We start from the raw sequence: 12,756 nt of genomic DNA, 5'->3' as shown, positions 1-12,756 counted from the left end.
CAATTCACACTGTAAAAGAGTAAAGCATTACAAGTCAACCCCATAAGATTACGTAATATTTAATTTTCTTCAAGTCTTGGAAAATAAAGATTATATTTACTGCGTATATATTTCCTAAAGTGTAATAGCTGGTAAAGAAGTCACTGTAATCCAGAGCTGCATGAACCACAATAGCTGCATCTGCAGAGAAGTGAGCCCGGTGCAAAATATTTGCCAAATTTACCAGTGCAATGTCTTTATTTTGCCTAAAAGAACAAAAGAAAATAAAAAGGAAAAAAAAATTAAAAACTAACATTAAAGGAACGTAAGACTGTGTCATAATCACGCACAAGGATATATTTTAATGTGTGACTGGCAAATGAATGTATCACTTGCTAGAAAAATGTCTCAACAATTTATATGCCTATAGTATAGTACAGACCAAGAACAAGTAACGTGGATTATTCCTTAGGATACTGTCTTAGAAACCAAAACCGATTTACTAATTAGGATAACTAGAAAAGCAATCTGAGAAGAACTCCTTATTAGCAATTCTTACCTTGAAGAAAAATGAAGGGCACGCATGGCACATTCTACTACTTGGTATGGCTCATTCTTTATTCGCCAGTAAAAAGAAGCCATGTTATAAAGTACCCAGGAAGAAGAGTTCTGCAGTAAGGAGAAAAAACACATGAACTGCACTAACTCTTAACACATGAACTAAAAGGTTAATCGGGGCTTTAATTACTACAGGATGAAAAGCTGAGCACCAAAGGTGGTGCTCAGCTGCTCTAAGTTATCCTCTTCCACTGGAAAGCTGTCATTTGGCAACAGCTGTCAATGTTTAGGAATGCTGAACTAGCATATTAATGTATTAAAGGAACGGAATTTTTGCATTTCAGGCAGGTAAAAATACAAAATGAGGTGAAATGAGAGGTGACAGTAGTTTAAGCATCAGCATCTTAGCTGGAGTTCAATGAGGGTTCCTAGATTTTGCAGGAAGACATTTAAAGAAAACATAGACACTTCAGTACTGTTGTTCCCTCTTTGCTCTTCAAGTATCTGTATTTTTTGTTTAAAAACTCTTATTACCTTTACAAAGCAATGAATGTGGCTTGCCAGACAACATAAGTCCTTAAAATTGACAGTAAGTACCTATTTAGTAGCTTTGCTGATGCCTTCTCTTGCCTCTGCTTGCCTACCAGAAAATGTTGTTTGCCTTTTGAAAACGAACTGTAAACCAAAAACACACGTGCAAAACTGGATCTGACTGCTTGTACAAAGTGTATTTAAACTCGTGAGCCTTTTCCAGCACTGTTTTTTGTGTATCCAGCAAGATTACAGTTTCATACCTTCATGAGCCCCTCATAAATACGGTGACCTATTTCCTCTATGCTTCTTCCCAGCCTCCGAGATAAGTATGTGAAGATTGGATCTTCTTTAGGTAACAAAGGTGCAGAAAGATTAACCCTTTCTTGAACACCCTAAAATAAACAATTGAATACAGGTATTTGCTGACACTTAAGAGTAGAGAAATATAAACAAAAGCATGACTCCCAGTAAAATGTATGGCTTTTACAATCTTATCTTCCTTTCAAGATCTCTGGGAATTGATAGAACAATTTCACCTCTGACAGATAATAATATATACTATTGCAGATAGGAAAACAGTAGAAGCAGCCAAAAGCAGCCTCTGCTTATGAGTTCTACAGGGGAAATACTCAGTTCTGGTAGTACTGTGCATCTGGCAGCTACTGATTTCACTAATGACCAGTGAAGCACTTAAGTCAGGCTTGTCAGGTCACATGCACACAATGGACGTATCCCTACACCTCTTCTCTTTCTTCCTTCCCCAAGCACAAACATATTCCTTTCAAAAACACATCCAGACGCAGGTACAGAGCTAAAAAAACTCCATTTAGTGTTTAGCTGAAGGAAAATCCTTATTTGTTGATGAAAAGACTTGCAATAAAATAAATATCAAGATAGAAGCACTAAAGCTGCATCTGCATTAGAAAATCTGCTCATATAATGCTGTTGACAGAACTAATTTTCCTACCACTCTTCTGTTGTAGCTTTCTAAAGCAGCTAAACTTTTTACTAGCAGGGAACAATTATCTCATCCTCTGGGTTAGGGCTTGGCATTCAGATACCAAATAGACACTCGGGTTTGTTAGGAGCTACCAACAAAACTGCCAACAATTTTTGATCCTGAAACTTCATACATTTTCATGATCTTGTTCAGCACTCTCCAAATTTCAACTGACACAATTCACAAGCTAGTAGTAGTCCCAATGAAAGCTACCAATTTGCTAATGAAATGTGTTATGAAAACAAAGTACTCAATTTGCCTAAAAATGTCCTCTAAAATAGGGCAAAAAATAACAAAAGAGAAACTGTATACCAGATGGAATAGGTATAACCTCTGATACACAGGTACTTTCGTTTTAAAAAAGCGTGGAAAAGTCTTGGAAGATTACAATAGCTTTCAACCCTGAGTGAGAACTGCCAGTAGCAGTTTTCTACTCCTCTTCCTCATGGGGAAAAATACTTACTTGCATTTGCTCACTTACCCTTAAGTGCTGAAAAGCGTGAATACTGTATGGAAGATCTAGAACTTTTGTACAGTCTGGCTGCTGCAGGTCTGGAGGCACTGGGGACTTTGTGTCTATATAGTCTTCAGGGCTGAGGACATAACATAACACAGCAGACTGCAGATTAAAATACTGCTGAAGTTCCTAAGAGATAGTATGGTAGCTAATATAGAGAGTGCTCTGATTTAATCATTACAGAAATCCCCTGTTTAGGCATATTGGCCCATTTCTGTTGTATTCCCAGATTTCAGTTGTATCAGGATGTCATGACTATAGGATAAAGGAAATAAATTTGTCTGCTTTAGAGAAAATATCAACATTTGGATAGCCTCCAAAACGTATCAGTGTCAACCTAGTGTTTACTACTGCTATGATTATTGATGTATCTGCCAGGCAAATGGCAATGCATGCAGACTCTTCAACTGGAACAAACAAACCAATCTCAAATACGGGTGATGAGAAGTCCAAATGAAGCTGTATGACGATAAAATTGATCTTCTCCCACTCAAGTACTCATGTGATTATGATTCAAAAAAAACAACAACTAAAACAAAACAGTCATTCCTGAAGATGAATTACCAATGAAGCTGAATGTCAAGTACACTGTCTGCTCATCCTTTACTTTCTAAACAAAGGGGATAAAATATAACCAGAAAGTTCAACAGCTTGGTAATCAATGGAATTTCATTCAAATTTAAGTCAAGACAGTTTCTACTAAAATAAATATCTAGCTCAAAACACAAAGCACTTGAAGGCAAATTCAACCCCCTTCTACATGACGTATTTCACTTTAATTCACATGTCTGGTAGTATCAGTACAGAGTAACAGTGGTAGAACTGGGAACAGAAAGGAAGTTTCAAGCAGGGCTAGCACAGACAGTTTGGGGGAAACAGCATTTATACGTTGTACCTGTTCACAAATAGTGGCAAGATGTTGTTTCAATTTTATTCCACAGCAGCACAAAACAAAAACTGCCATTTAAACAAAGTCAGTGCTAGCAATTTTTCAGTTGCATTTAGAGGTACTGTTGACTTGTTTTCTCATTCAGTAAAAATCTTAGAATACAAAGCACCTTATTAAAGCATCTTATTACCGGATATCTTTGCTCTCTAAGGTGATGTATGTGCCATCGTACAGATCTAGGTCCCCCAGGGGCACCTTTGCTTTAATGCAGTCTGGATCTTCTTTATTATGCCTTTGTTCCAGCCCTGTGTCTCTGTCCTCATTTTCCTCTATATGAATCTTTTGAGCAACTAACTGTTTCTGTAGGAAAAAAAGGAAACAGAAGCATATAATACTGACAAAGCAAACGCTATATAGTTGCTACGATTCAACAATCCAACTTTTCAACATTCAAACGATTCAACAGCCCAACTTTTTCCTTAAAACAAATTTCATTTGAAAAAAATCTAAAAAATTCTCATTAAATTTTGGGAATATTTCCTCATCTTTTATAACTTCTGTAGGACTCTTCTGGATTTTGATCGCATATAAATACTTTCATTTGAGATAATACAACTTGAATGAGCCTTTATTTCTCCTGTTGTGCCTAAAAAGTGGGCTAGTAACATTCCAAATCCATGGTAGGCCATTTAGGAAAAGAAGAAATAGTTGCTGCAAGTACATCAAATCTTTCACATTTGGCCCCCTTTTTTCCACTCTAAGACCTTGTGGAAATAATACCAGCCATTCTAACAAGTGATCATCATCATCTTAACTGTTCAGTGTGCTAAGTACAACTGAACATGAGTACATGTGAATAGCAATGCACATACATACCTGTGAAATGAGAAAACCTGCATTTTTAATTAAAGCCATACACATTTTATTACATGTTACTGTGAAATAATAGAGATACATACACTAGTAGCAATTTGTACATGAAATTGCAATGGGTAGCTTCAGTTGAAAATCAATGGTACACCACAAACTGGACATTAGTAATTTCCAAACCCATAGTCCACACCCTAAAAAACTTGCAAGTATTATTCTATGGACAGGTAAAATGTCTATCATCACAAAAAAAGAGTATACCCCGATGAGAAAGGAAAATAAGCAGGACTGCCTCTGGTGTGACTGTGTTCTGCCAGTCTTTCTCCTACTTCTCCCATTCACCTAAAGCCACCTCTGGTGTTCATCTAGCTTTCCACTTAGTTAGTTATCCCAATCTGATAAAACCAAAGCTGGCACAAGGAAAGGGTGCATGGCCAGAAGGGCTGTGAGCTGTTTGCTTACCTAACCCCTGTTATATTTAAACTTCAGTTTATCACTACAAAGTTCATTAAAGCCCTTTTCAAAAGGGTGCTCTCGGACCCCTACTTAATAATAAATGGGCTTGAAGAAAAACAGATGATTTGCTCTGTGCTCTTCTGAAATACAGTACAACAGAATCTAGTGACTTTATGCAAAAATATCAGGATTTATGGCTAACAACAGGGAATGATAAAACCGGAGACAAGTTAGGCAGACTTGAGGCAAAAAATTTTTGACATCTGAAAAATTTTTCATCCTTTAATTGAAGGAGAACTTGGCCAATAATAAATTATTTTCCCCACGTAAAACTATCACTATAAAGTCTGTGGAAAAAAAAAATCTGTATTTTCAGAAATTAGTTAGTACTTAAATGTTATGCTTTACCTCCAGTTCTTTGAGGTAGTTAACTGTTGTTTCTTGTCTCATTAGTATTACCAAATCATGTGGGTTTCTCAAGTTCATTGGTGAATCCACCTGCAAAACATTTTAACACTCCATCATCTAAGACATTCATCAAATTACAATGACTTTAAAAGAAGGCAGTTATGTTCATTCAATCACAGTTTGTCTGTTCAGAGGTTTTCTGTCCAGTCAACTTTTGTAATATGTCCGTTATGAAAATCCATACTTCAAACAACATTGTCATTTGAGAACCCAATTCAACCCATGCTTTAACTTTAAACATATTTTCATCAGGCACCTAAGTTCTAAATATAAGAAGCAAATTAATTTCCACAACAAACGTTATTAAGAGTACCCACTGCTGAAAGACCAGATACCTTAAACTGCAATCACAGAAACTATTTTGTTTTGTAACTTGAAAACTCCTCCACCATGTCCCTCAAAAGGCATAAAGTAGTCGAGCTTCAACTCCTCTCTGCAACCAATTTAACACACTAGCCTACCATCAGGATCTACTGCCTTCAGGATTAGTAAGTAAAGGAACAAAATCAAGAGGGAAGCAGGTGAAGATTGAAACTCTTATACAAGACCATGCTACAGCTCCCATAGCTATGCACAAGAGTTCACAGCCCCATGAAGAGGGACATGGCAGGCAAGTCACAGATGGAGCAGTTACACACCAGCCCCTAGCTGGGCTCAGTAACCTTCAGCCCATGGCTCAACACCCCAGCCTTGCCATCCTGCCAAACTCTGCTGTCTCACTGGGTGGGGGAAAGTCCCTCCAGTGGAGGAGGTGGTGTAGCAGCAGCTGAGCTGATGCAAAGGCTCACTTTCAGCCTTGCAGCCCTTTCCTCCCATATGTCATTGTGAGAGCAGTACACTGGCTGCACACCAGCTGTGGCAACCACCAGGGTCTCTTGGAAGCTAACTCAAACTTGGGCTGAACAGAACCTAACTCCTCCTGGTTTTGTCTGAACTAGTAAACTAAATTAGTTCATGAAGGATTCAATGAGCATGAGAAAAGAAATGAGGAAATAGAAGTATGTGATGACAGTATGAAAAGACAAGGTGGCAAGAACAGGCAACATCTCACACTTTTACACGATGGTTTACATCAAGGTGTTTTTCCTGGATCTGCTCAGTTCCTGTTCAAGCTTTCAGGATACAGAACCAGCTGCTGCATGAAGATGTGAGCACTTAACTGTTTGTTAGCACTGAAACCTCTAAATGGGCTGTCCACCCCCATGACATCTGTGCAAACTTGATGACGTTACAATTTAATGCAAAGTTTGCCATATATACAGTGCAGGAGAACCTCCTGAGCTCCAGTTCTTCCTTTTTTGTCACCTTTCTGAATAGCTTGGACAAACTTCTATTACACTCTCTTACTGCAGAGAACTGCATCTCCAGAATGTTTTCTGGTCACCCTAATGTGTCCTGTCAACAGATTACATCTTAGGCTGTACTCTCTTGGTTGTGAGTAGGGTAAGAAGCTCAAATCTACTTTCTTTGGACTACTGACTGTGAAGTCTACATTCACTGCAAGATTCTTGACTGGGTGAGGACCCTGTCCTCTGACAATAAACACTTGTTCCTTTTACTAAACCCTAAGTATGGTTTTGGCTAAATTTGGCTAAGTATTCCTTCCCAAAGCAAAAGCTGAAGTGCTTCTTTTAGTAGAGAGCCATTTTTATGGGTGGCTACCTATACAGTCCAAACAGTATATATAACTCATTTTCTTCCTTAGCAAACTAATTCTCTTATATCACCAGATGAGTATAAAATAATGAGTGCTACTGACACTAGTCCATTTTTACCCTATAAATTTGGAGATTATGCATTCAACTGTTGCAAATAAAGGATGACCAAGCATCCACCATGATGCAGAGAAGCACAGAAAATACCATTTAAAAAAAAAGTAATGAATTTGTTAGTCCAAGTATTAAAAGTCTACAGCATTTTATTCATGGTCATATTTCCCATTTCCTCCTATAGGCCCTACTTCACTTTGAACTGGTTGCACACAAAGCCAGAGTTATGCACTGAATGTAGCACTGGTTTATGCCTCATTTGGTAAAGAAACTACCGTGGTATGTGCAAATGAATGAGAGATGAATTTGCAAAGAAAATAAGTTTCACTGTGTTTAAAGCACTTCATCACTCATTCCAAAACAGCACTGCTCATTTGACATCTAAAGGCTGCTTGCATGATACTACACTGTCACTGAGGGCAAAGTCAACAATCAGCTCCACTTTCAATGACAAACAACATCTGGGCATACATTTTTGGAGAAAATTACTCAGGCGTCACCAATTAGAAAACCTTATTCTGAAAGATGAAAGATCTTGGCTTATCATTCATTCAGAAACAGAATGATATTCAGAGTTGGCTTGTTTTTAACTTTTGGTAAGACAGTCTCATGAGAGGTCTGAATTTAGTATTGGAGAATTTGGAGTGCTATGATACCAACCCAGTGTGTGTGAATTAAAAGGAAAGCAATGCAGTAAGCACCACACTCCCATCAACTATTATCTGGCAGCAGAAAGCAAAGTTTCTGTAATCAATAATCAAACAGCAGTATCACTGCATTAATTCATAAAGTTATGGTGATCCAGCAGGAAATCATCCCAGTTAAGGATATTTTTCTTTAGTCTTCAGACTTTTCCCTTCCACATCTGACTCAGTTGGTGACCAGCAAGTAAGTACTTTTTAATAGCAGCAGAATCCTTCAGCCTAGTAGAAAGTTAACCTTACCAGTGTGTAAACACACAGCTCCTAACACAGAATTTTAGTAGCTGTACTGGGTTTGCATGGCATGGGGTGCCTTCTGTGAGAGGCTGCCAGAAGCTCCCCTAAGTCCAAAAGAGAAGACTCCAGCTGGCTCCAAGATAGACTCGCTGATGGCCAAGGCTGAACCCACCAGAGACTGTGGCAGTGCTGCTGTGATAGCACATTTAATAAGGGAAAAGAATTATTGTGGCCAGAAAAGAGAAAAGTGAGAATATGCAAGAGAAACAAGAATGCTCTGTAGGTACCAAGGTCAGTGGAGAAGGTGCTCCGGGCGCCAGAGCAGAGCTTTCCCTTGCAGCCTGTTGTGAAGAAGACAATGACACAGGCTGTCCCCTGCAGCCCACCAGGGAGAAGATCCACGTGCAGCCTAGGCAGGACCTCACAGCAGAGCAGCTGGATTCCCAAAGGAGGTTGTGAACCTGTGGGAAGCCCACACTGGAGCAGGATTTTTGGCAGGACCTGTGGCCCTCCAGGGGACCCACATTGGAGCAGCCTGTTCCTGAAGGATGGCATGTAGGAGAGACCCTGAGCTGGAGCAGTTTGTGACAGCCCATGAGAAGGAACCACACTGGAGGAGTTCATGGAGGAGCTTCTCCTGTGGAAGGGACGTGACACTGGAGCACAAGGCACATTCCTTGTCCTCCTGTATCACTCGGGGGGAGGAGGTAGGGAATCAGGAATAAAGGTAAGTCCAGGAAGAAAAGGATGGGTTGGGGGAAGGTATTTTTAAGATTTGCTTGTATTTCTCATTACCCTACTCTGATCTGATTTGTAATAAATTGACTTATTTCCTCAAGTTCTGCCTGTGGTGGTAACTGGTGAGTGATCTCTCCCTGTTCTTATCCAAACTCTTGAACTTTCTCTTGTATTTTCTCTCTCTCCTGTGCAGCTGAGTGATGCAGCAGCTTTGGTGGGCATCTGGAAAGCTCTTCATTATCCCCTTCTCTGTAGTGACAGACAGATGGCTTTTGAACTGAGACTTATTCATCTCAGATCCAGTCAGCAACACTGTCAAGACTTAAAGTACATTATCCAGCTTTATACAACACACCTCCCTACATCTAACACATTTTCTTCACAGTGCCAGCCATTTCCACGGCAGGAAAAGGACAAAGCTGATGTACTCAGCTGTGAGGAGCACCAATACTGTGTGTGCCACTGAGAGCAGTAATGAAAAATACAGTGACTAAGTTGCAAGTGAAGGTTTGCATCTGCATAACTTGCACAGCACAGGTATGAGTAGCAGCAATGGTAAAGGTAAGTGGGAAGAGGATGTGCTGAATCAGGAAGACAACACTTTAAGCCCTGCAGGGCTTGTCACATGGATGCTCACACTTCTCTCATGTAACCCAAGCTCAAGGTTCACAGAGCATCTTCCTGCTTTCCTATGCAGCCACATCCCCAAACCAGGACAATTATACCCCAAATAAAAACATAAAATATCTTAGAACTTTCTTGTGAGTTGCTGCCTATTAAAATTCAAAGAGATGACCAAAGATTTGGAAAGGTCCTCAGAGCTTCACTCACCTGTCAAACAATTCTTTAGTCAGAAATACAATAGTCCAAACAAAAGGTATTTGATAGATACCTAGGGACTGTTCATTATGGCCCTTCCCTCCCACAACAAGACTCTAGGTAGATTTCAGAGGATACTGGTTTCATTCAGTCTCATGTCGTGAGACTTGCAAACACTTGCCACCTTCACACCTTCATGCAAAATCTGTTGTGCATCATCACCTGATTCAGGAGTCAGAGTGAAAAACATACAGATATTGTGACTTAGATCACATTTTTCAAAATGTAAGCAACTCTCCACAAGGCTCCTCTGCAATGAAACAGAAAAGGCATCAGCCTCCACAGCAAACACAGCCTCATGGTGTGGAGTGGAGACTCCTGCACCACAACAGATGCTTTGTCCAACTTACTCATTTTCAACTCAAAGTGTTTGGCTGATGGCAAAGCACCACATTCATTTACTCCTTCTCCAAAGTGCTGAAACTGTGACATGCAAGATGAAGCAACTGAAATGCAAGAATTTGACTTCAATTCCAACACAGTAAACAGGGGAAAAAAAGTTGTGCTGAAAAGCTTTCTTTGAACCTTTGACAGCTACTGTAGTTACACTGCAGAAAGCCTGCCAGTAAAACACTTTTAGAATAAGTTCTCTGTTCAACTTTGCCCAAAGGTGAAAGTTTCTTTATAAAGCACAGTTCAAATTTATTCACTGTCACAAAGTACACCAAGAACCTGATTCAGCAAGAAACACACAGAATTTATGTAATGAAAAAAGACATCAAGTTGAATCAAACCCTGAAGTTTTAGAGTCTCCTATGTTGCCTCCATATATCAAAGTCTCTCAGCAATTAGACTTGTAAGTTTTGCCAAACCTTCCAGCAGATTTTTCCCAACAATCCAGTTACATTGCGCCAGGAAGTAAATTTTTTAAATGAGGGTCCATGAATGCCTCAGTCAACTATTTTTAAGTAAGGGGTTTTTTTGGTTTTTTTTTTAAAGTACTGTGGAAACCCCACTGTTAACTGAGGCACAGGCACATCGAAATCACAACACCTGCTGGTGCCTCTGCACATCCCAAAAACATTATGCTACCTGCAGAAGGCAGATTATTAGAGCAAGAAGCAGGAAAACACAAAGTATCAAATGATGGTGTACAGAAAAATGGGCTCCCCATGTTTGTTTTACAGGCAGTGGATATTTTGTCACTGTACAAAATAAAGGCAATTCCCCCCTCCAACAGGCTGCAACTTCTTTCAGTCTTGAGTAGGAGCCAAGGATGTGAAAACTGGTGCTTGTCTTTTGGTATATTCTTGTTGTCTTGAGATACTTTGCACTCCAACATGATAGCATTTCTGAGGAAGCCACAAAAAAATCTGTATGGGTTTCAGTGCAAGACAAACTACAAAACTGGAAAATAAATTCTTTGACTCATCCAAATGAGAAGAGCAGGCAGTGTCAGAAGATACTCGTTCCAAGGGATGTCACTGAAAAATTCACACAGAAAAATGATGTTGAAATGAGTCTTTATAAGTATTGAGCCATTTAAAAGCTTCCTGCTGCAGAAGCTGTTAGGAAACAGCACTAGATATTTTGATATTATTAATACTAGCTGTGCTACAGGGAAAACACAAATTTTAAACACTTGTAGCACTTCAGAAATAAAACCTAACAAAGCTGTAGTATTATTGAATAGCTCTGCTCAACTGATATCATACAAGCTATGAATATCCTAGGTAATAGATCTAAATGCATCAAAGGGAAACAAGACTTTACTTGGAGCACCATGTGTCCAATGTGTTGCTGGTCATACTTAAGAGAATAAATTTCCAACTTGTATATTCTAGGTAAGGTTTAATTCTTCAGTAGCCATATACTCAGTTAAATCAAAACAAGAAATGGAGAGATCATTCAGATATACATCTGTAATGAGCAAGTACTTTTTTTCATAAAAGCAGACTGGTTCTTGACATCTGCTCACTCCCAAATCCTAAAAATTTCAAGTGTTCTAATATTGAAAACACAGATAGGAAGACTAATTATTAGACTTACAAGATACCTAAAAAAGATTAACCCTGAGCAGTAATTTCTTCAGCAAATAACATAAAACAGAATAACAGAAAACCCATTGATTTTTTTCTGTTCAACTTTGAGGGAAATTATTTTATCCAGCAGTGTATTTTTAAAGCAGGAAAGTACATGAAATAACAGTGGATTTCAGAGTCTTGCTGACTGCTCTTTTGGGCTTTGGTGGAGTCTTCATGCAAACATGTGCTTGGGCCAATTCCAAGGCTACCCTTTATCTGTGAAGCACACAATACAGGGAAGACATTCCAGGCACCCAGCATAATTCTCACCACAGAACAACCAGTTTTGAACAGCTGATTCACATCATCTTTTCAGATTGTCCAACCCTTATTTTTAAGGTGACAGTAAACAGGATGAGAGGCCAGGAAATAGAAGTGTGAGGACAAAGGCTGTTTGAAAACCCCAGGAGCTAAGGAATGAGCAGGACACGCTTACACGTGGTCAGAGCCACTGCTACAGCACTCTGAACTTACAGCCTGAACCACCTTGCCATGTATTACCATGCCCAGCTAAATCCAGACATTTTTGCACTAAAGTTTCTCTGCCAGCAGTCAAACCTGGCAGAAGATTACCTGCTGGGCTGTGGCAGGTGTGAGGGAAAGCAGGGCCACCAACAGCTGCAGCTCAGCAGCTCTTGGGAACTGCCTCAGCTCCTCCACCTCAGATGCAAATCTCTGACTGCTGAGCTGAGAGCAGTGGAAGCTCCTTCTCCACTGAATGAAACATTTGCATTTCTGATGTCACATATAGGCTACCACAAAGCCTATTTTTATAAATTCGGATCTAGTCGTGAGGTTCACAGTGACACAGAAATACACAGGCTGTGCTCCCCTGGGAGCAGGCAGTGCTGGTGAAGTGCAGTTCTAAATCCCCACCTGGGACAAGGACATTAAGCAACTCAGCCATTCACTATACAAAACGTTCAGATTCAAAAATTTCTTATGTAAAGGCAGAAAATCTAAAGACTTTTTTTGTTTTTAAACTACAGCTTTTCATACCACATGAATGCTTGTGGTCCTCTGGTAATCAAGACAGAAGTTCTAAACCAGAACAAGTTTTCCTTTTCTTGAAGAAAACCTTACCTATGCCTCAGAACCATCCTGCTTCTGCTCATCACCCTGGGGTTGGATAACATC

At 39.5% G+C, this 12,756-nt stretch overlaps 1 protein-coding gene across 2 annotated transcripts in view; it reads right to left on the bottom strand.

Annotated features, from left to right (window-relative positions):
* Nucleotides 1-12,756, bottom strand: part of TTC17 (tetratricopeptide repeat domain 17) — a 55,424-nt gene that overhangs the window by 37,159 nt on the left and 5,509 nt on the right. For both annotated transcript variants that reach the window (XM_014873529.2, XM_088166812.1), the window contains exons 2-7: nucleotides 5,212-5,301; nucleotides 3,668-3,837; nucleotides 2,553-2,664; nucleotides 1,332-1,463; nucleotides 539-648; nucleotides 101-245 (exon numbers count right to left, since the gene is read on the bottom strand). In XM_014873529.2, the coding sequence (XP_014729015.1) occupies nucleotides 101-245; nucleotides 539-648; nucleotides 1,332-1,463; nucleotides 2,553-2,664; nucleotides 3,668-3,837; nucleotides 5,212-5,301 (759 nt within the window). The remainder of the gene's footprint in view (nucleotides 1-100; nucleotides 246-538; nucleotides 649-1,331; nucleotides 1,464-2,552; nucleotides 2,665-3,667; nucleotides 3,838-5,211; nucleotides 5,302-12,756) is intronic.

Source organism: Sturnus vulgaris, chromosome 6 (assembly GCF_052056855.1).
Source record: "Sturnus vulgaris isolate bStuVul1 chromosome 6, bStuVul1.hap1, whole genome shotgun sequence".
Classification (NCBI taxonomy): domain Eukaryota; kingdom Metazoa; phylum Chordata; class Aves; order Passeriformes; family Sturnidae; genus Sturnus; species Sturnus vulgaris.
Note: the sequence above shows the minus strand (reverse complement) of the source record. Positions and strands in the feature narration are given on the sequence as shown.